This window comes from Cydia amplana, chromosome 25 (assembly GCF_948474715.1).
Source record: "Cydia amplana chromosome 25, ilCydAmpl1.1, whole genome shotgun sequence".
In the NCBI taxonomy this organism is placed as follows: Eukaryota; Metazoa; Arthropoda; class Insecta; order Lepidoptera; family Tortricidae; genus Cydia; species Cydia amplana.
This window is the reverse complement of record NC_086093.1, coordinates 2077274-2101363: the sequence shown is the minus strand read 5'-3', so window position 1 is coordinate 2101363 and position 24090 is coordinate 2077274. Positions and strand designations below refer to the sequence as shown.

General features: G+C 39.1%; 1 protein-coding gene across 1 annotated transcript in view; it reads right to left on the bottom strand.

Moving 5' to 3' along the window:
* The window catches only part of LOC134659504 (uncharacterized), a 49533-nt gene extending 27953 nt beyond the window's left edge, over positions 1-21580 (bottom strand). Inside the window, exons 1-13 of the mRNA XM_063515148.1 lie at positions 21537-21580; positions 20404-20600; positions 19252-19344; positions 18302-18412; positions 16134-16289; positions 15654-15775; positions 14619-14775; positions 13798-13892; positions 10823-10991; positions 10004-10253; positions 9172-9368; positions 8148-8368; positions 7563-7674 (exon numbers count right to left, since the gene is read on the bottom strand). Coding sequence (XP_063371218.1) covers positions 7563-7674; positions 8148-8368; positions 9172-9368; positions 10004-10253; positions 10823-10991; positions 13798-13892; positions 14619-14775; positions 15654-15775; positions 16134-16289; positions 18302-18412; positions 19252-19344; positions 20404-20600; positions 21537-21576 — 1920 coding nt within the window. The 5' untranslated portion in view covers positions 21577-21580. The remainder of the gene's footprint in view (positions 1-7562; positions 7675-8147; positions 8369-9171; positions 9369-10003; positions 10254-10822; positions 10992-13797; positions 13893-14618; positions 14776-15653; positions 15776-16133; positions 16290-18301; positions 18413-19251; positions 19345-20403; positions 20601-21536) is intronic.
* Between the last annotated feature and the right edge of the window lie 2510 nt (positions 21581-24090).

The following is a 24090-nucleotide window of genomic DNA, read 5'->3' as shown; positions in this document are numbered from 1 at the left end:
ATAAATACAGCAAATATAATATACCTACGCCCTTTAGATCTTATGTTATGTCCCATGTGCGCCGTGGAGATGCTGGTTGCCACGTCGTGCAGGAACACGGCGTTGTGCCGGGCGGCCGACGCACGGTACGGTGCCGCGTCCCGTGAATGCACTGGCAGGCAACGTCGCGCAAACTTTTGCTAACACCGGTTGCCAATACGATGTTTTTTTGTCAGTGCCTACGCTGCTTTTGGGGAAGATGGCTGATAATATTGATAATGATTTGTTGATATCTCTCGTAGAGGAACGTCCAGTTCTCTGGGATAAAACCATAGAAGAGTATAAAGACAAAGATAAGAAAAATAGTGCATGGAAGGAGGTCTGCCGAAGCATTTTTCCGACGTTTGACGAGCAAACTAATAAAGAAAAAACAAAAATCGGTAAGGATGTTTATTTATTTCGCATACTATTTATTCATTTCGTTAAGGGCCACTTGCGCGTTCCAGAGTTAGCCAACTAACTACATAGATTACCTACATCGATTGTCTTGTTTTTACCTATAGATACATAAAATTAGTAAAATGTGAGAAGTTTGTTACTGATTAATATTATACCTACTTACCTAATTAATTTACCAATGTCCCGTTTTCAAGCAAAAAATAACTTATTGCCGGTTGTTAATACTACAGAGGGCCTACCGCAAACACCGAAGTTCGCTAATTTAGGGAATCTTTATTTTTTACGCCAATTGAGGCGTTATTAGAGTGACAGAGATGAGATAGGTATTTGAAATTTACGAACTTCAATGTTCGCGGTTATAGCCCTGCCATCAAGATGTAATGTGAAATAGTCTTTGAAAACTGACAGTGGTACAACGTGGCATTTTTTGCCTGAATCTTTTCATCTCATTTATTTATAGGCATATGGATAAGAAATATTAATAAACTATTTAAAACATTATTACTACCTGTTTCTTATATAGTTGTTGTCATATTAGTCATATATGTAGCATGGAAACTCATCTTCCAAATATGTTTAAGTGTTAAGTGGATAATACAATACAAGTATACTAAGCTAATACATAGTTTTGTACAGGCGAATGGAAATAAAACCTAAATATACTAATATTAAATTATATTTTACTTAATTGCCAACTAAGGGCTCCCACATCACTAGAAAAGTATTTACAGAATTCATTTCTTATGTTAACTGGGTTTGTCGAGGACATATAATTTGTTGAATGATGTAAATCTGAAAAACCGTCGTCAATCAGTAGTTCTTCAGGTTGTTTAATTCCATCTCTACTAATAACAAAATTGTGAATAACACAACATGCCTTTATAATATCTGTTGCAAAGTTATATTGGACATTCAGTGGTCGATGAAAAATGCGCCACTTATTTGCTAGAATACCGAAAGTACATTCAACGTATCTTCTTGCGCGACTCAAGCGATAATTAAAAACTCTTTGTTGTATAGTCAAGTGTTTTCCTGGATATGGACGCATTATGTTATTCGTTAAAGGTAAGCCTTCGTCTGCTACAAATACATGGGGAATTGACGTCTGAGAACCGGGTAACGGCTTTGCTGCTGGTACGGGAAGCTGGCCTTGTTGTAATAATTCATTCAGTTTCGTATTGTGAAAAACTGTGGAATCACATTCCTTGCCGTAAGCTCCTATGTCCACATATACAAATCTATAATTGGAATCAACAAGTGCCAGCAACACTATAGAGTTGTAACCTTTATAGTTGAAAAAAAGAGAGCCACTGTGATCGGGACTACAAATTCGAATGTGTTTACCATCCAGGGCCCCAATGCAATTGGGGAAGTTAGTATTTTTAAAAAACTCATCCGCGATTTGTTCTAGTAGATTCTTTGTTATTCTAGGTATACTTTCACCTAGAAGGGTTTCCCATATAGCTTGACAGACTTCTCTAACTATTTTTCCGATTGTACTTCTTCCACGATAATCTGTAAATTCCATATCTCTGAATGTGCTCCCAGTCGCCAAAAACCTGAAAATAAATGTTTCATAGGTTACATATATGCATGTATTAGTTATATGTTGTCATCATCTTCCTCGCGTTGTCCCGGCATTTTGCCACGGCTCATGGGAGCCTGGGGTCCGCTTTGCAACTAATTCCAGTAATTGACGTGGGCACTAGTTTTTACGAAAGCTACTGCCATCTGACCTTCCAACCCAGAGGATAAACTAGGCCCGTATTGGGATTAGTCCGGTTTCCTCACGATGTTTTCCTTCACCGAAAAGCGACTGGTAAATATCAAATGATATTTCGTACATAAGTTCCGAAAAACTCATTGGTACGAGCCGGGGTTCGAACCCGCGACCTCCGGATTGCAAGTCGCACGCTCTTACCGCTAGGCCACCAGCGCTTATGTGTTGTATTAGTTATATATTGTATTATGTAGTTATACGACCCCCGATGCAAATTAGTTCGTCTAGTTCCACACAACAATTTGGTTTATTCTAATACATTTTACACATGAAAATAAAATGACCCAGCAATGGGAACCATTATAGTAATGTTTAATCTAGTTTATTTTGATCGTATAATAAAATTGCAGGAGACTTTTATTGCTGAAAAAATTTAATTTTCAAAAACGTTGTCCAAATCATATTGTCCTCTCCTACAGCACTGCTGCATGCATGGGCTCGAAACAAAATTGTCAGTACATTGGCAGAGCCGTGTTGCTTTCCCTAGTAATAGCCCTTATCACATCTGTTATATTACTAGGTACCCGTCAAATAAATAAAATTCGTTATTTTTTTCATTAGAGTAGAAACGGTATTTCTTGTATTTGGATTTAGTTATTGTAGAATATTACCATATAAAATTAAACTATATTAGTATAATAATTAAATATTAGTGATTTTGAAACTAAAACATTATTTTTGTACAAACGCGAGAACCTCAAAAAATGGTCTGACTAGACGAAAACATATGCACCGGGGCTCGTATATGCAAGTTAATATAGATGGTCAACCAAATCTTGTCAGTAAAAAAAGGCGCGAAATTAAAAATTTCTATGGGACGATATCCCTTCGCACCTACATTTTCGCCTTTTTCTACTGACAAGATTTGGTTGACCCAATATAGTTACGCAGCCATACAAAGTGACAACAACCGTCCAGTACAAATTATATACATTTTGTTGTAAATTTGTTATTGATTATGTTTTATTAGATACCTAATGTGTAAAAAAAGTTTAAATGTCATAACTAGGAAACAAATAAATAAATAAATATGTAAAAAGAAACTAAGATAATGAATATCGTATGCAACAATTTTCCAGTTAGACTGTGATATTTACTAATAAAGTTTCCTATTATTATAGTACATGTGTAATTTAATGCAAAGGTCGAAAATTTGCAAACAGTCACTAATAATCTGAATTAGAGATGTTTTGTTTATTGACAATTTAAAATGTTTGAAAATGGTTTTTATTTTTCAGGAAACGAGGTGTTAAAAAAATGGAAGAATATGAAAGACAATTTCACAAAATACGCAAAAAGGCTTGAAAGTTTAAATAAATCGGGCGCTGGTGCAACAAAAGTCAAAGAGTACCATTTCTACAAGAAACTCATGTTTTAAAAAAAAAATGCTGCAAACGTAACGGACTCGAGCATAGTTGAGGACCAAGAAAGTGACGAAGATGGCCAGAAAGATGAAACTGCAAGATCTCGGTACCAGCCTTGTTCTCGGAAAAGAAAAGCAACCGACCAATTTGAGTCAGACATACTTCAGGCCTTAAAAGAGGCAGAAAATAGACATCTGTCGTTTTTCAAAGCTATTTTACCGTCGCTAAACAAATTAGACGATCATCAAACTTTAATATTTCAAAGTCGCGTCTTACAAGTACTCACTGATCTCCACCAACCGTCACCAAATAGTTACCATAGCTCATTTCAAAATAGTTACCAAATGTCTTACCAAGTCCGCTCATCTTACCAAGATGGTAACCCAAGACCCAACTCGTCAGCATACGAATCCGGTTACCAAAGACCCCAACAAACATTTAATAATCATCCACCAACAGTCCCTTCATCAGGTGCTAATTATTTACAAACACCTGTAGAACCAGTCTCCAACGAAAGCGACAGTCAATCAAACAATGAATATGAATTTGATTTTTCTTAAAAAAAAAATAGGAAGCCCATATAGGTAAATTAGAGTAAGTACGTACTTTTACTAAAATTTGATTTTATTAAGACTTTGTTGTTTATACAAAAAAGGTAATTTTCTGTAGTATAATACATAGATTAGGTATATTATTTTTATTGAGACTTTTATTTATATGTACTCGTATGTACAGTTGCGTTCACAAACAGCTTTACAAATCAACGTGACCTGATTGTCATTGTATTAGAGCCATTAGAGGTGTGTAAATTATTTATGGAATGTTGATTTGTAAATATGTTTTTGAGCTCGACTGTAACTATATGGAAACTGTTGATTTTTCTAAGATATATTAAGCCTGTATGAAAGTCGGTGATTTAGCAAGTACCTAATCATTATAGCCATATTTATATAAGCGATTGTTGATTTTTGTAGATATATCCCTATATATATTATTATTTTTGGAATGTTGACTTGTAAAGATGTTTGTGAACTCGACTGTACCGATATGAAAACTTGTTTTTTTCTGAGATTATATACCTATTAAGCATATATGAAAGTTGGTGAATTAGCAAGAAATCAGTATAGCTATATTTATATAAGCGATTGTTGAAATTGTGATTACACATTTGTATAATTATTAAAATATAGCGCTACTTACGCGCTAAGAAAACTTTATCATTTTGTAAAATGGTGGTGGCATTAATTTTAGAATTATAAGTGGTGATTTTCAGTAACGATTACAGTTATGTATGTAGTGGAACCTCCAGAGCACGAATCTCATGGGAAATGCCAAAAAATTCGTGTTAACGAGGAGGATTTGTCTTATAGAGGGCACCGACTTAGGAAAGTTCTTGTGGGGTTTTATTCGTCTTAAAGAGGTTTCGAGTTACAGAGGTAATAAAACACGCACGAAATATTAGTGTTAGAGAGAGGTAATTGTAGAAACTGAGAAAGTACAGTTTTATTATCTTTTTCGAGTTATAGTCGTGAAGGGAATCGTCGTTCGCCGTTTTACTTCGTCTGGTGAGGTTAAATATTTCGAGTTATGGAGTTTTAGGACTATGAAGGGAAGGGAATGGCATTTTATTTCGCGTTAACGAGGAATTCGCCTTATCGAGGTTCCACTGTATTTTCATGGAAGTTTTTGATTTTCATAAAACATTTATGTAAAAAATAGTATTTTGAATAAGAAATTATAGTCATGTTAGTATATAAAAAATGACGATTTAAAAATAAAAGTTGTTGATTTTTGATTTAGTTAGCTACAATTATAAACATATTTTATATAGGTACCTCCTAATAACGGCAATCTTATAATAAGGTATAATATAAGTTATTAACATCAATGTTAACCATAGTAGTAGTATATATAATGTTGATTTTGTAAAAGACTTATATAGTTATATACCTACATGTTTTTTTTTATTTACCTATTGAAAATTTCCTAATAATTATGGTCTAAAGAATTAAAATAATTTATATACAAAAATAGTTATCATTTCTTACCTTATTGTTAATCCCAACATCTCCAGAGGCCCAACGGGTCTTCTAAATATGTGTTTCTTCTTTATTCGAGGTGATATTTTGCATAAAAGTTCTTCAACACACGGCACAGACATTCGAAAATAGTTAATAAATTTATTTTCAGTCATCTTCAACGCCTCGTATTTTCTTTTGAAATGATTTCCATCTTCATTCATTATACGAAGATATGGGTTCACCCAAAATTTTCTTTTCGATTGTTTTCTATTTCTGCGCCTTCTTAACAACAGCAAGAGCAGAACATGTGTGAAGGGATCCATGTCTGATCAAACACTGGTAGTCGAATTTTATTCTTTACTATGCAGTGCGGCATCGCACGCCGCTCGGCGGCACCGCGCGCGGCGACGCGCACCGCTTTGCGGCACCGCGCGCGGCGCCGCGCACCGCTCTGCGGCACCGCGCGCGGCACCGCGCGCGGCGACGCGCACCGCTTTGCGGCGCCGCGGCGCGGCACCGCAAAATTTTGCGTTGCGGCGGGCGTCGCCGCAGAGCGGTTTGCGGCGCCGCAGATTTCTGCGGTGCCGCGCCGCGCGGCGGCGGCGACGCCGCAACGCGCACATGTGGCCGGGCCCTTACCGTGGCTTGGTCACCCACGGTGAAGCGAAGAAGCAACCAGGGCCGGCCTGTTTGAGGTGCGGGTTGGCCCGAGGAGGACGCTCCAAGTGGGCTTGTTAAGCCCGCTTGTGACGCGTTGGAGGTGGATCGTCGAAGAAGAGGAGTGTCGGTATTGCGGTGAGCCGTTCTCCCTATCTTCGGCGGCCGAGGTGGGATCGCAGGGGAAGAGGTGATGGTATAACGATACGCCACTCTCCCTATCCCCTGCGAACTTGGCGGGGCCGTTCCGCTGTAGCGGCGTTGGTGGGGCTGCAGAGGAAGAGGAGTGTCGGTGTTACGATGTGCCGTTCTCCCTATCCTCTGCAGCCGAGTTGTGGTTTTGCGGCAGAACCATAGACCTGATCTGTCGCCGGGCGCCGGGGAATTTTCTGGCGTCCGTGGCTTCCTTGTGGCGGGCTCGGGGGGGTCCGCTACAGTGCAGAACGGAGGCCGAGGAGGAAGGCGCGTCGAACCATCTGGCGCGCCTAACGTGAAGGGCCTTCGGGCATTCGCGAAGGAGCCGCTCGTAGGCGGCTGCCGCCGGTGGGGTCGCGGATGCGTACGCAAGCGTTCCCGTAACCCCAGCAATAGGGCGGCGAGGTGGCATATGGGGGGTTTTTAGTGGGTATACCGTGGGCCTCATTAGCCTAGACGGGAGTCCCACATAACCACTCGGGTTACCCCTCGCACCCGTGTGGTATGCGGAATGCATTTTCCCCCCTAAAAGAAAAAAAAAAAAAAAAAAAGGTTTGAACTGCTATCCTCACAGAACCGAACAAAAGTGGGTTAGGTTAGGTTAGAACTGCGAGCCTTACAGAAACGAAATGCTTCCTTTTCTACATAGCGCACCATCTACAATAATCTTTCACCGGGCCGCATAGAAGTCGGTTTTTTTTTCTTAAAAATTATTTTAAATGCTAACCTCTATAGGTACTATGTACTCTATAATAAAATAAACCAAATTGATTTAAATAATCTAGTAGCAGGTATTTCGCTACCCCTACGAGATCGCTGTTTAGCGATAAGACCGCCTGTTGTTTGCCTCTTCTTAATTTTCTGTATTAAGTACCTATATTTGTATTGTTTTGTGTATTGAGATGTGCGATAACATCTTGAGGCCTTTAACATATGCATTTGGTGTGCGATAAAGAGTAATTGTATTGTATTGTAATGTAATGTAATGTAATGTAATGTAATGTAATGTATTGTATTGTATTGTGCTGTGTAATGTATTGTGTTGTGTTGTGTTGTGTTGTGTTGTGTTGTATTGTATTGTGTTGTATTGTCATTTTAGGTAGGTACCTGTAAAGCGGCAGCCACCTCATCGTTAGTGCTGACTATGTAGTTGTTGGTCGCCCAGTACGTGGAGTCCGGGTTCGAAACCTTACTAGCCACGAACGGCACATAGTATGACCTTGAAAAAAAAATTAATTTTTACTTTCCCATAAATGGTAAGTTCTATGATATACGGCCCAATTCAAAAAATGCTTATAAGATGTCACAGCGATATGACAGTGTCAGTGTGTATGTACTGTCAGTGTCAAAAGTGTAGTTTTTGGTTGAAGAAATTACTCTTTTGAAGTTTTGACACTCTTGAAGCTAGTAAATGCCCCTCTACCTTATATCCAAATCTGGCGTATTCAGATTATGATATGAAATTTATTATTTTGATCTGATATCGGAATTTTTAGGGTCCCGTAGCCGAAATGGCAAAAACAGATGGCTTAGGGTGGCTTAGGTATCGTCATGTACGTCTATCCGTATGTCTCAGCCATTTTATATATAAATTTGGCATATATGAATGCAATTTTAATTATATATTTGTATAAAAAAATGGTGTCACTGAATTTTTTTGTCCTAAATAAAATATATTAATTAAATACTTACGCCGCCTTATATTCGTTGTACAGCTTACATTTCTCCAGACTCTTCACTGTCGTATACCAGAAACGCTTCAACTGGTTGTTATTAGAATTCTTAATGTAGTTGTGTATGTATAAGAAATCGCTTGCGCGTATGTCGGAGCGGAGCAGCGCGTGTAACGCCGCGATTCGCAGTTGTATGTGTTCTGTGTCGTCCATTATTATTGGTAGAGACGATTGTAGTACCTGAAATATTATTACAATTGGTAAGTAGCATCATAGAGAAAATAATACATAGAGTGCTCACTCCATACATCAGTTTTGGTACCAAAAAGATTATTATTTTAGTTACATTGCGGACCATTAAGGTAACATCAATTCAGCCGACCGATCAAATAACGCAATGTAATGAAACTCGCATGCGAGTTCTCGCACCGTCTAGATGAACGCTACATCAATCATCAATATTTAACCTCGTGCCGCCCACCATACAAAATTATAGCCAAGGAAGTTAGAATCTTGTTGTATTTTCAATTAGGTTGAATTTCATTTGTTCGAAAAGTTTACGAGACAAGTGAAATGCTAATACCTACTTTGTTTTTAATTAAGGTTGACATTCCATCGAAACTGAGTGTACATCCTAATGTACATTGGGCGGCACGATGTTAAGAAATTATGCTGTTGTCGGTGGAGTAATCGCCACTCTTCTCTGCGTCAGCCTTTTAACTCCCTCGCACGACAAGACAGAAACTATCTTTTATTTGGCAGAGATATGTGATCCTGGGCCTTCCTCTGCGTCTTTTACCCTTAACCTTTTGGACGCCAATGACCGATATATCCGCACCGTAGGTTCAACGCCAAAGAACACACAATCGGTCACAGACCACAGAGCAACATCGACCTACGTGCATATACATAAAGTTCAACTTCAGTTTTGACACTTCAATGATGTGGCGTCTGAGTGACAGCTTTTGTGTTTGACACGGCGTGAAAATTGCCCTCCAGGATGTTTAAAAATAATCTGTCCCTTACTTACCGAGAATACTTACCGAATAATCATTCACATTGCGACCATATCCATACGCCGGTGGCGGTCGTGAGCTGCCGTCAGCTAACGCCGCCCATAACCGTTCGTGTCTATTGCTCTTCTTGGCCATATACACAGTTCTAGTGTACGAATCGGCCGAATAGCCGAGGTTGCAGAGGCCTTGCAGCCACACCATGCGGTCGATGTATTGTGGGCAGTCTGAGGATAATATAAGATATTTATTTATTTTTATTTTATTTATTTCTCTTCTTAGGTTAGGGTTTTTTACAATACGCATTTAAAATTAAAATATAAAAACACTTACAAAACAATATAGAAATATATAAACACATTATAAAAACCTAACCTAGGGTGCCGCCGGCAGCGGGGCAAGGCCAGCTGCCGGTAGTCAGGGCCGCAGAGAGAGGAACCGGCGGACTATCCGCGCCGTGTCCAAGATCATTTATTGTTATTTATATTATTATTGCGCTAGTGGCCTAGCCGATAAGAGCGTCCGACTCTCAATCCGAAGTTGCGGGTTCAAACCCCGGCTCGTACCAATGAGTTTTTCGGAACTTATGTACGAAATATCATTTGATATACCCTTGATATACCAGTCGTTTTCCGATGAAGGAAAACGTCTTGAGGAAACCGGACTGATCACAATAAGGCCAATGGAATTAGAAAAGGTTTCAAATAATTTTCCAAACTGGTAGAGAGAAAGAGAGAGAAAAACAGAAAGATATGAAAGAGAGAGAGAGAAAGCGCTTCATGCACAAAAGTGCAGCGAGTTTTATTAAAACATAGAGAGAAAGAGAAAGATAAAGAGAGAGAGAGAAAGAGAGATAACTCACCGCTATACATCCTGAAGTACTTCACCACAATATTGTCAAACAGATCTTGTTTCTGTTCTTCGAGCGCTCTCCTAGTTTTGTGCGCAAGCGTGGCGAAACTCAAGATGGCGGCGTGTCGGATCTCCCTGGAGAAGTCCAGGCCGAGCTTAGTGAACACCTCCAGGTCCTCGAGGAGACTGGTGGAGTAGTTGGCCACGTTGAAGGGGAGCTTTCGGATGAGGGAGAGGATTGTGGCGTCTTCGATTTTCTCCTGCAAATAAAAGATAAACATATAGACATAGACCTATGGTCTATACAAAGACACAGATGCAGACGCAGACGCAGACGCAGACGCAGACGCAGACGCAGACGCAGACGCAGACGCAGACGCAGACGCAGACGCAGACGCAGACGCAGGCGCAGGCGCAGGCGCAGGCGCAGGCGCAGGCGCAGGCACAGGCACAGGCACAGACACAGACACAGACACAGGCACAGACAAAGGCACAGACAAAGGCACAGACACAGACACCCAGACACAGACACAGGCACAGGCACAGACACAGACACAGACACAGACACCGACACAGACACAGACAAAAACAAATACAAATACAAGTATGGTGTTGAGCCTCGTATTAGACCCACCATACAAAGTTTTCCAATTTTAAATTTCAACCTTGTTGTTGTGTTGATTACGGTGACTTTCGCTTATTTTCGAAAATAACGAAACAAAGGAAATGCTACTTTATTTAGTTTCCGAAAGGTTCGAATTAGATTGAAACAGAGTGTACATTGTAATGCACATTGGGCCTTACGAGGTTAAAAATATAAAAATAATACCTTCTGCTCCGTGACGAGATATTTGACAAGCAGCGCACACGCATGCGTCCGCACTTGCGGCAGAACTTCCAGGAAGATGTTCCTCGACGTTTCGACGTCGTAGCTGGTCCCTAGCACCATGTCGTCGAAGAGCTTGCTCAGCGACGCGTATTCCAGTTGCGTCATGGTACTGGAAATAAGATTTATGTCAAAATATTTCATTTTTAGGGTTCCGTACCTCAAAAGGAACCCTTATAGCAAAAACATAATATGTAACTCCGTATAAGATGAATTTCAACCTCTTTTTAACCCTGTTACGGGATGAATTTTACAAAACGCTGAAATTACTTTTCCTGTCTTTTAATAATATCCCCAAATACAAAGATTCAAGTCCCGCGCTCGAAAAAATGTTTGATATCCATACAAACTTTAAATCCTTTTTTCACCACCTTAGGGGATGAATTTTCAAAAACGCTAAAATTAGTTTTCTTGTATTTAAATTTAATATCTATTTGCAAAGTTTCAAGTTCCTAGCTTAAAATGAAATTTGCACCCCAAGACGAACTTTCATCCCCTTTTTAACCCCCATTAGGGGTTGAATTTCCAAAAACGTCGCAATTACTTTATTTTGTAATCGGCTATTATGCCTTTCTAAGAAGTTTCAAAGCATTTGTAATGGATTCAATCTTTCAACCCCTTTTTAACCCTGTTAGGGGATGAATTTTCAAAAACGCTGAAATTACTTTTCTTGTCTTATAATAATATCCCCATATACAAAGTTTCAAGTCCCACACTCACAAAAATATTTGATCTCCATACAAACTTTCAACCCCTTTTTCACCACGTTGGGGGATGAATTTTCAAAAACGCTGAAATTAGTTTTCTTGTTTTTTAATATAATACATTTTTACAAAGTTTCAAATTCCTAGCTTAAAATAAAACTTGTACCCTATACAACCTTTCATCCCCTTTTTAACCCCCTTAGGGGTTGAATTTTTCAAAATCGCTTCTTATCTCTTGTACACTTTATAAATGCAACCTAGTGTGCAAATTTCAACTTTCTATCTTTTGTAGTTTCGGCTCTGCGTTGATGAATCAGTCAGTCAGTCAGTCAGTCAGTCAGTCAGTCAGGACACTTGCATTTATATATAATTATATTTATATATATATTTATACATTTTTTTGATAGTTTTATAAATTTTCATTTTGAGTTTTAATCGTGTGTCGATAGATGGCAGTAAATTTACTGTGACTACAAAATTTACTATGACAGGACCCCTCTATACTATCTATTCTCTTTGCTTATAGGATCACTTTGTTGTCCATCCGTCCGTCCGTCCGTCTGTCTGTCAAGACCCTTAATCTCGGGAACGCGTGGAGGTATCGAGTTGAAATGAATACTTGGGTATTAATACAGTCCCTTGAAACTGTGAAAAAATCAAAGTTCTAAGTTAACGTAAAAAAAAGATACGGCTGTTTATGCCGCAAAAAATAGTAGATTGTACAACAAGGGCATAAAGTGACCCATTTCTACGCGAGGCAATTTTTTGGTCTGAGCGAAGCGAAGACCAAAATAGTAGACGAGGGTAAAAATTGACATTTATGCCCTTGTTGTACACTCTGCTTTTCACTTCGATTGCGAGGAAAGTGTACATACAAAAATATCCAATATTTTAGGTTATTTTCCCGTATTTATTCAAGACTAAAGAAAATTTTATTCGGGCCGGTCGGGGGCGCGAGGCACGCCGGGCGGGAGCGCGCCGGTGGGGCGCGGGCGCGCCGGCAAGGCTGGCAGTTTGTATGGCAGATTTTGGACTTTATTGCTAGGGTCAATAAGGGTCGCAATAGATGATTTTACTTTATGCTCTAGAACATAATAAGCAACTTTATGTCGTCTACGCACGACATAAAGGTGCACTTTTTGAGCATGAGAAGTGAAAATAATATATTTTGTCACTCTTAGGGGAATCAAAATTCATAGGGTACTTTCCGTTGACATAAAACTATGAGTAATATCGTCTTACACACGTTTTACACTACAAGTAGGTACAGGGAAACTATGAATTGGTAAAAATAAGTATTAAAAAAAACTTTACTTTTTTAAAAATAAATAAATAAATTATACAGTAATGTGCCATATCGGTACCACACAAAGCAATATGATATTCACTGTATTTTACTACAACGTATTAGGTCTGTAACACGTTGTAAGAAAAACCTGAGTACATTTTTAGGGTTCCGTACCCACAGGGTAAAAAACGGGACCCTATTATTTATAAGGAGTCTTAGGACTCCTCTGTCCGTCTATCAGTCTGCCTGTCACCAGGCTGTATCTCATGAACCGTGATAGCTAGACCAGCGGTCGGCAACAGGCGGCCCGCGGGCCGCATGCGGCCCGCGAGCCTCCCTGGCTATTTTGTATGTAATATTGACAAACGACAATGTCTGCTAAAGTCACAAATATTACCGAAGTGCGGCCCGCGTCAAATTCGTTAACTACTATGTGGCCCTTGGCTGCTAAAAGGTTGCCGACCGCTGAGCTAGACGGTTGAAATTTTCACAGATGATGTAGTTACTTATTTCTGTTGACGCTATAACAACAATTACAAAAAAGTACGGAACCCTCGGTGGGCGAGTCCGACTCACACTTGACCTATAAAAATAGGTCCACTTCCTCAAGTGTTAAGGAAGCTATACAGTTTTCTATACCGTTACACGAAACCTATTCTTCGGGTTAATCAATAAACTAAAGGTATTTCCAATTTAGGGCGAGACGTTCCAAGAATTCTTTCACGAAAATCAGTGTTTGCTCGAGTAACAACTATTTATAACATACCGTAAAATGGGGTGAGTAGGGTTCGCGGGGAGAGTTGGGTTATGAATGGGGAGAGAAGGGATGAAAGGGGGTGAGAGTCGGTCTTTGGCGTTGAACCTACGGTGCGGATATATCGGTCATTGGCGTCCAAAAGGTTAAGTATTATTACTTTGGTACTTACTTTAGCAAATCTATAAAGTCGAGGCTGTGTATCCGAGTGGCATTCCTCACTATGTTGTTTGCGTCTATGCCTTTCCTCGCAATCTTCAAGAGTATCTGCAAATAAAACAAAAAGCATGATATTTGCATGAACTATGGACATTACGTTCGATTTGCATCGACCGGACCGGGCCGGGACCTATACGGTGGTCTGCCAAATTCTACAACCCTACGATGGTCGCGTTTGGCCGTCATTTTCTAACAGGAATGAGAGCATGAAGCATGACATCATAAAAATATAGACTATAAAAGTGCAACCATTATGTTCTTACTTTAATTGATTGTCCTCTATAAAAAAAAAACTTATTATTTAGGCGATGGTAGTCCATCTAGGCTAAGTTAATCTGCACAGTTTTGGCAAGCACGGTATGCTAGTGTCACTGGAAACGTTAAATCCTTGTTCCTCTCAGGAGATAATTTGTATAGTTTGCAAATTGTCGTGAAGCCTCGTGAACGTCAGCTGCCGCTCCGTTGATGGGCGTGAGAAACTTAGGGTTCAGGCGGAGTAGGTATGTCACTTTCTTAGGATTAGGAGGTCACTTTCGAGTTAAGTCACGTTCTGAGGACGTCACATTCTGAGTTTGTCACTTTCTGAGGTCGTCACATTCCGAGTGCGTCGCTTTCTGAGAACGCCACATTCTGAGGACGTCTCTTTCGGAGTTCGTCACTTTCGTGACGTCCTCAGAATGTGACCTGACTCGCAAGTGACATACTTACTCCGCCTAAACCAAACTTAGTCATAAATGTAATTTCTTCCGAATTGAAAGGACCAAAGATGATTACCTGATAAGCTTTGTGCCTTAAATCATGCTGAGTCAAGTTATTGATACCGGCAGAAGGGTCACTGAACCCTTGCGACACGTACTGGATGGTCGTGCGCGTCACGTTCAGTTTGTCTATCTGTTGCCTCTTCTGTTTTGACACGAAGTTCAGAGACAATCTGTAAGAAACATAGACTTTAACAAAAAAAAACAAATGGATAGCTTGAGTAGTTCTCGAGATATTTAGCGATGTGACAGACGGACAGAGCCGCACCATAAGGGTCCTTTTGTACCTTTTTGGTACCTACGGAACCCTAGAAACGAGTTCACAAAGCAGATCGAAATGTTTTTTTTTAGTAAGTATGTTGAAACGCCGGTCCAATATAATCGCTCTTAACTAACTGAGCTACCAAAGCTTACCAGAAGCCTGCGAATTTTTCCATTCCTTACTTTTGCTTACACGCCCTAGACAGGCGGATAGCGACATCTATCGCATGAGTGTTATTTATTTATTTGAACTTTATTTTACAAACATACACAACTATGTCCAATGGCGGACTTAGTGCCAAAAGGCATTCTCTACCAGTCAACCATAGGGCCAAACAGAAACACTTAAAGATGGCGCCGGGAAAAACTAACAATCCAGTTTAGAAAATTGACTGAAACAAATGAAAACTGAAAATGAAAGTGTTCTATTCGCTTACCTCTCATTATAAGTTCGTCTAAAATAAGCGGTTTTGACTTATTAATAATGTTAGTAGTTGTAATTGCTATAACTGTTCCAAATTTTAGCTATCTACGTCAAACGGTCTCTGTGAAAAACACATTTAACTGATTTTCAAAACCGGAGTGATCCCGTAAGTGTTCCGTGACCAAAGTTTTGTGCGGAACGCAAAAAATTGAAAAGATTGAATTTTCTTAAGCTAAACGTACTAGTGCTAGACATGCTAATGCCCAATAGATGACACCCTGCTGTCACCTCTATTGACAATGACTTATGTTTCAAGATGACATGTACTGGTACCGCGTCGAGCACCAGTACGTTTACCTTACTTACTCAGTAGCGACTGACAGAATGTGTTCCTGCACTTTATACTCGGAAGTGCCTTTCATTTCCAAGCTCTCTAGACCAGCTTCGGTGAACTGGTACACTCTTTCTGCCGTAGCGATGGCGTCTGGCTGAAATTACAAAGTGTATGTACATGAGCGGTATTCTGATACAGTACACCACATCACAATGCAATATACCTCACAAACCTTACACACTTTACACAGTTTACAATCCATGTACAGAAACATATATGTACTTACAAAGACTCTCAAGGAGTTTCTTATGATATAATTTTGTATTTTGAAGTGAAAACTTCTTTAGCGGCGCTGTGCAGTTTTTGCGATGGGGTTCGCGGCGGTTCACCTGGAAGATCGGCTACGTCAGCCATCTTCGGGCGCACGAGCGCCGAGCAAACTAGGGGAGTCAAAGTGGTCGCCATGGCCAAATCGGCCGGAAGGATCATCATCATACTTGATAAGTACGTACCACGCCGACTAGGTCATCATATTCAGGGTTGCCAACAACGTTGACGGAACTCCATGAGCGCTCAGCTGAGGCGCCGAGCAGCTGCGAGTTGGTGTATTTGCGGATGGTGCGTCCCTGATTGATGTATACCGCTATGCAGGTTTCGTAGAGGCAGGGCTGAAAAAAAAAACAAGTGTTCAAATTCTTTTTCACCTTATCAGCTCGTGAAGATCTTATTCTTCAAGAACTGATGCGTAATTAACCTGCAAAGCTTTTTTAACAGTTGTGCCTTGAAACCCTCGCAACGCCCAAGACTCCATTTTTCAAACCACTTGCTACTACTACAAATAACTTAGTACTACCTATCTGATATTTTCTAAAATACAATTTAAAAATGTGTTAATTTTGGTTTTCTTATAAAGACCATCACTTATGTGCATGTCAAATAGAAGCCTGCCCTTCAACACGAGTAATATTCCAAACTTTTGTCCGTCGACCCTATTCTTACGGAACCCTTTATCGCGTTTTAATTAATGGGAGAGAAACCCTAATCAATTTTCAAAGAACACAACCAAAGCTTTCATTTACTTACAGTTGCCAAACGACTTAAGTCAAGCAATGTTTATAAATTTATATACTTACTTTATAAATTTTATAATAGTATATTGTGCAACGTGGGGGGTAAGTGAAATATTGCACGAGCGTCTATATATTCATGACAGCCGCAGGTTGGACTGAATTAAAGACTCGAGTAACAAATATTCTTACCCCCGGAATTACACACAATGTTTTTCATCACAACTTTATTTACGACGAAACATTTTCATAGTCACTTAGTTCATGTAGAGGATGACTAACGCTAGACCAGGGGGCCGATTTTTGAATTTCGACCACTCGATTTCGTGTATTTCGTTAATTAATATCTCCACTACTAGGCATTTAAATTCTACTAATAGAATTGAAATCGAGTGGTCAATACCAATAGATTCCAAATTTCGATCGCTCGTATTTCAAAAATTAGCATTTCGTCGTTTTCCACCGATTTTCGAGTGACGAAATCGAGCGATCGAAATTCAAAAATCGGCCCCCAGGTCGGGGCCGGGCCAGAGCTTCCGGCGCTTCGTTTTCTATGGAAAGCACCACGTGGTCTGATCAGCCGTCATAGAAAATGACATGTCGGACGCCCTGGCCCGGTCTAGCGTGATTCATCCTTAATTTGACCTGTCCGTCCTATCCCCTATTGTGTAGATTTCAAATATATTTCTCAACTGAACCTATTGTACTACATAATACATAAAATACGTTGTTATTTCTTCTTAAACTTTTTGCAGTTGACCGAATTCATATAGTTCAATGGAGCATACACAGACTTGGAAGATTCATTAATCTAGATCACTTTTGCTTGACTTAATCCTATATAAAATAGTTATGTAACAAAGAAAAAACTGATTTATTTTCATCAAATCCTAGTGCTATTGTCTAAAACCGGGCTCAGCACGAGTTCAACGAGGCAGTACCTATCTCACGCGCGAGATAAACTACAAGTCCCTTCCTAATAAATCTGTCAAATTTTGCAATTATGGTATTAAGAAAAGTTAATATAAATATAAATAAACAGATATTCATTTACCGACACAAAAAAACAACGAATTGCAATTAGGTACAATAAAAAAAATCAGGTAGAATTTACAAATATTTGTGCAGTAAAATGAATGAGACTCAGCGTCGCTGATTTTGAGTCCGCAACCAAAAAGAAACATAAAGCTAATTCTTAACTAAGTTATTAAATGTAACCTAACTAACTTACTAACTAACCAGACGAATAGTTCGCTGCCAACGCGGTAGATATTTCCTAGAATTAGACCAAGAGCGTCGAATGGATTTAAAAGTATTTAAAAAAAATACTGACACGGATATCATTGGTGTAGTGGACAGTAGGTACCATAGACTAGGAATCCTCTAGACTGAGTATAAAGCAATTATTTCATGAAACCGATGCTGCCAAAAATACGGGGGTGCGGGGGGACGAGGTGAGTGAATCCCGTGCCGTGATTGGTCCGTTCAAAGACACGGACCAATCACGGCACGGGATTGACTCGAAGATGGACTAAATCTACCGTATGAGTGGCAGAGGGGGTAGCGTTACTATGCTCAGTCTAGAGGATGTCTTGTCTGTGGTAGGTACTCACCTCTTTATATGAGTCGTTGGTGAGTTGAAAATTGAGTGCGAGCGCCCTTTTCATATTATGAGACCAAACAGGCTCCGAACTGACGTAAATGCCGCTGATGATTCCATTGTTCTGAAAAGATACGGATCAAGTTTTAGGTAAACAATTAGATTTAGCAAATAATATTTTAATTACATTGTTTCCGATGGAAAAAAAAGGCATTTTAACCACACCAACTGGTAAAGGCTCACTTGATTGTTCAAAAACTGATAGCAAAGTTGAATTTTATTCACATGTGAGGCAAAGCAATCAAATGCAAATTTTGAGTTGTTTTCTTATGTTAGAATTTACTGGTAGAATTTACTTTTAAATTTAGATTTTGAATGATAAATATTTAATAACATTCATTAGGATTTAATTTGGTTTGATTTTGTTTGATATCTTACAGTTAATTTTTTCTTCGGGTTGGTGCGGTGAAAAATTTTGTGTTTCACTCGGGGGCAAATTTTGTTTAACCCTCGTGCTTTAAAAGCCTCGCAAGGCTCAAGATTCCCTTTTTTAATTTTGGAATCTTTCGCTTGCTCAGATATCAATATAGCACGAGCGGTTAAACATCAACTTTGGCCCCTTGTAAAACAAATAAATATTTCTGACGGGTTACCGACTTACGAGTATGTAGATGCGAAAAGAAGTCTACACAAGGCTTTTAAATGGAATAGGAAAGAAATAGGTTTAATAAGTTTATGAGTGTTAAAAACGTACATAGTCTTATTTTTACCCGTGTCTTATATTTACCCCACCTGCCTCCGTAGACAACATGCCAATCGCTAACGCTCCGTAGCGAACGAAACGCAACTGTCACTGTCACACTAATATTTTTTGCCAATATGGAATGTTAGAGAGACACAAAGCGATGGCGAAGCGATAGCGATTGTCACCTTGGCTAGGCCCGACGTGTTTTTGTAACTTACCAGGTAATCGACTTCCCAGGGTTGTCCAAGCTGCCTCGCGGCCTCTGCCGACTGGTATGAGGAGTAACCCTGATTCTTACTATACACCGATGTCTGAAAAGAAAAATAATAAAATGCACACTTCCTTTCAAACTGGGTTTTAATCCCTGCTCGCACCAATTCTTTTATTTTATTAAAGAAATAAATTTATATTCACAAGTCGTTCTTTTCTTAAAAAAAAAACGTACTTAAACTCGGGTTACTTTGACCCAATGTAGGGTAACTTTGGCCCACATGAAAACCTCATTTAAAAGGGTCTAATAAAAACATAAAAACAACCTCATGAGTCATGGCATATTTCCATAATTATAATGCAATAATATAACCGGGACCGAGTCAATCTTAATGGCCAAAGTTACCCTCTAGGACTAAAGTTGCCCAACTTTACGGTATAGTAAGAAAACTGGACTTGCCTCGAGAAAGCCTATTAGATTCCCAGTTGCCTTCGTGAAAACCGATTAACTTGCCATAACCTAACCTTGGGATCCCTTAGAATGCATCCTTGAAAGCACTAAAGTGTGAAAACTTTGAATTTGAATAAATAAATATTATAGGACATTCTTACACAGATTGACTAAGTCCCACAATAAGCTCAAGAAAGCTTGTGTTGTGGGTACTCCGACAACGATATATATAATATACAATACTTATATATATTATAGTATTTTTTTTACTGTAAGCTAAGAATATAGTAGAGTTACCCCTTACTTCATGTCATAAATAAAAAGTATTTGTTTAAAAATGAACTTTAATAGTTGCCATATAGGGCTGCGCATGCGGTAAAGGGTAAGTAGATACCTAAGTTTAAGTTACCTGTCAACTACCTAGCTTGCATAAACATAAAGGAGCCTCGTCTGCCAACAAACACTGTGTGGTTTGGCAGAAGAATATATGTATATAGTTGTGAGCAAGATTTCTGAATAAATGTTTTATTTATTATTTATTATTATTTAAATGCATAGAAAACACACAAGACTCAAGAACAAATATCTGTGCTCATCACACAAATAAATGCCTTTACCGGGATTCGAACCCAGGACAGCGGCTTCGCAGGCAGGGCACCCACTAGGCCAGACCAGTCGTCAAAATGACAAAATGATTTGAAATAATTACCTTCAGCCCTTCCAGCTTATATCTGACCCTGGTGTAATTATCATACACGGTGACCAGTAGCCGCGCCTCCAGGGTCCAGGAGGAGCACTCCTGAGGACTGAGGGGTCCGGAAGACACGTTGGTCTTCAGCTCGTATTGGTACTCGTGGTCTTCTGCGGGAAAAAGCTGGTGGAGAGACGCCGTGGCTGAAGATATAGCTGGGAAATTTAAAAATAAATAAATACTAGCGACCCACCCGGCTTCGCACGGATTACCCTTACAAATTATACACCTAAACCACTCTATTGATAGGCGAAAACGCATAAAAGTTTGTTCAATTGTTTTTGAGTTTATCGTGAACATACAAACACATACGCGGCGGGGGACATTTATAAATAAATAAAAAAATACCAGTTAGAGGAAACTCACTAGATGGCATTTAAATCAATAACGAAAAACTCAATGACATTGAAGTAACAGTTTTTCGATCAGGGGGGCCGATTTTTGAAATTCGACCGCTAATCCAGTGAAATTGTAGAATTTTGTAACGTGGCTCTTCTGCGTCAAATCCGGTAGTTCTGATTTTTTGCAGAATTATTTATGATGTTGGCCCAATTAATAATCCAGGTTTGTGACCTCGAGCGCCGAACGCAACTTTGTCAAAAAACGAAAAAACCGCGAAAATTTTGACGCAAACGCAAAATGTATAAAATTACTGGATTACGCTGGATTTCGTGTATTTCGTTCAGTAATATCTCCACTACTAGGCATGTAAATTCTACTAATATAATTGAAAACGAGTGGTCGATAATACCACTAAATTCCCAATTTCTATCGCTCGTATTTCAAAAATCAGGATTTCGCCGTTTTCCACCCATTTTCGAGTGACGAAATCGAGCGATCGAAATTCAAAAATCGGCCCCCAGGTCTCGTGTCCGTCTTACGTCTTACATGGTCTTACGGTCACGTGACACCTGTTACGAGTTAAACATTTTTTCCCATCACAAAAAATCACATTGTACATTACTACTTAATAGAAAATAGGTTTCACTAAGAATTTTGAACACATCATTATTATCTACATTGTTTATCTTAAATTGCAGTGTAAATTTTTAGCGTTAATAAATATTATTCAAGCACTTTGTATAACTTACCCAAAAATAATACTAAACTCCTTAAAATTAGATTCAGCATTTTCATCGGCCTGAAAATAAAAACACCTATTAAATATGTAGGTACCTATAAAAAAATATTAGAGGACATCTTACACAGATCAACATAGCACCAAACTAAGCAAAGCCTGTACTAATATAAGTGCTAGAGGCGACGGTATACATACTTAAAATATAGATAAATACATACTTATATACATAGAAAACACCCATGACTCAGGAACAAATATTTGTGCTCATCATACAAATAAATGCCTTTACTGGGATTCGAACCCAGGACCATCGGCTTCATAAGCAGGGTACCCACTAGACTAGACCGGGCGTCTAAAAAACAAAAATAAATAAATATGTAAAAACGTTCACTTGGATTTGATTTGCAAGATTTAATGTACAAACATAATTACATACAATATAGGTAGGTACATTGCAAGTTAATGAAAAGCTTGTAAAAAGACCAAAACCGGTTAAAGCATGACTCACGTTAGACCGGGCCGTGTCCGGGCCGGAGCTTCCGGAGCTTCATTTTCTATGGAAAATATCACGTGATCACCTGTCATCTGTCATAGAAAAGTAAGCGCCGGAAGCTCCGGCCCCGACACAGCCCGGTCTAACGTGAAACGTGAGTCATCCTTAATCCGCAAAAACGTAAGGTGAGTTCGACTAAGATCGGACACTGGGTAAGATCGTATGATTCAAATTTCTGCCTGTTGCGGGGCTTTTTTTTAATGCTGGCAAGGTGATGCAATGCCCGGGACAAAACAGCGCATTGCATCACCTTGCCAGCATTAAAAAAAAGCCCCGCAACAGGCAGAAATTTGAATCATACGATCTTACCCGGTGTCCGATCTTAGTCGAACTCACCTTATGATATAAGTATCACAACAGTACGGTTACCATCAGTTTGTCACTGACATAAACGCCGTCGAGAACGTAATTTACTTTCTATACATCCCGTTTGCACTAATATGCGAGTGCGAGCGAGATGTATAGAAAGTAAATTACGTTCTCGACGGCGTTTATGTCAGTGACAAAGTGATGGTAACCGTACAGGACAAAACATGAACAACATATGCACAATTCATCGCACACACCATTTCAAATCAACTCAAATCACTTTTTTCAACCTATTAAAGTATATTACGAGTACGTACTCACTTTCACTTTCTATGAGCGGTTATTAAACAATAATAATATTATTAACCATTAATACTTTGAGACACAACGCACAGGCGACTGCGATGATGCTCGGGCTCGGCTGCGGACAAGTGATGTAACTCCAACTTTTTATTTTTTGAAAAATACATATATAGGTACTAGTCACATATCACATAATACAAATGGATTAAAATTTTAATTAGATGGAAATTTTATAGAAATGTGACCAAAAAACAACAAAATAAAATTCAGACAATATTTTATATATTTCTGTAGGTACCAGTATTACAATCATAGTTTTATAACAATTAAGTTTCTGTTTGGTATAACATAGATATGGATTATTATCGGTATTACTTCAAAGTGCAAAGGCGTCTCAAGTTTTTTTTTGTTGCTCATTAATGTTGTTTTTAAACTTAGGGGAATTAGATTTTTGTAGAATGACCCGAATCCTAAAAACTATCGTAAGCATTCATTCGTTTTTACCCAAACCAACCCAAAAGAGAAACTAGGCCTTTATTTTAAATCTGTGTATTTTATATCCCAAATTTAATTCTGATTTAAAGTGTAATTCTGTGGAACTTGCTACCTATGTAACAAAAGTCACTAGTAAATTGATATTCAGAGACGATTTTAATATAGCGGTTTGTTTACATAGTTAGCAAGTTCCATAGAATGACACTTAAACTGTGTTGAATCATGAGTTAAACCGTAAACTTAGCTTAATTTATGATTTTTTAGGGTTCCGTACCCAAAGAGTAAAAACGGGACCCTATTACTAAGACTCCGCTGTCCGTTCGTCCGTCGTCCGTCCGTCTGTCACCAGGCTGTATCTCACGAACCGTGATAGCTAGACAGTTGAAATTTTCACAGATGATGTAGGTATTTCTGTTCCCGCTATAACAACAAATACTAAAAACAGAATAAAATAAAGATTTAAGTGGGGCTCCCATACAACAAACATGATTTTTGACCGAAGTTAAGCAACGTCGGGCGGCGTCAGTACTTCGATGGGTGACCGTTTTTTTGCTTGTTTTGCTCTATTTTTTCAATTTTTTGTTGATGGTGCGGAACCCTCCGTGCGCGAGTCCGACTCGCACTTGGCCGGTTTTTTATTAAAAAAATCAGAACCCCTAGTGTATTTCACGTACGCATTTGCGTTAAGTCTCATTGGTCTCATTCATTTTGCGTGGGATTTTGAGTTTCCAAAACGTCCCGCTTGGCGCGCTGTTCAAAAACGCCCGTCACGCTATCGAATGAAAATGACTAGGTTTATGATTTTTTAAATAAAAAAATCACATAAACGTAAATATGCTAGTTACAACACTTCGCCCGTTCCGTTATCGGAGCGCGTCGATAACATTTGACCTACGAACCGAAC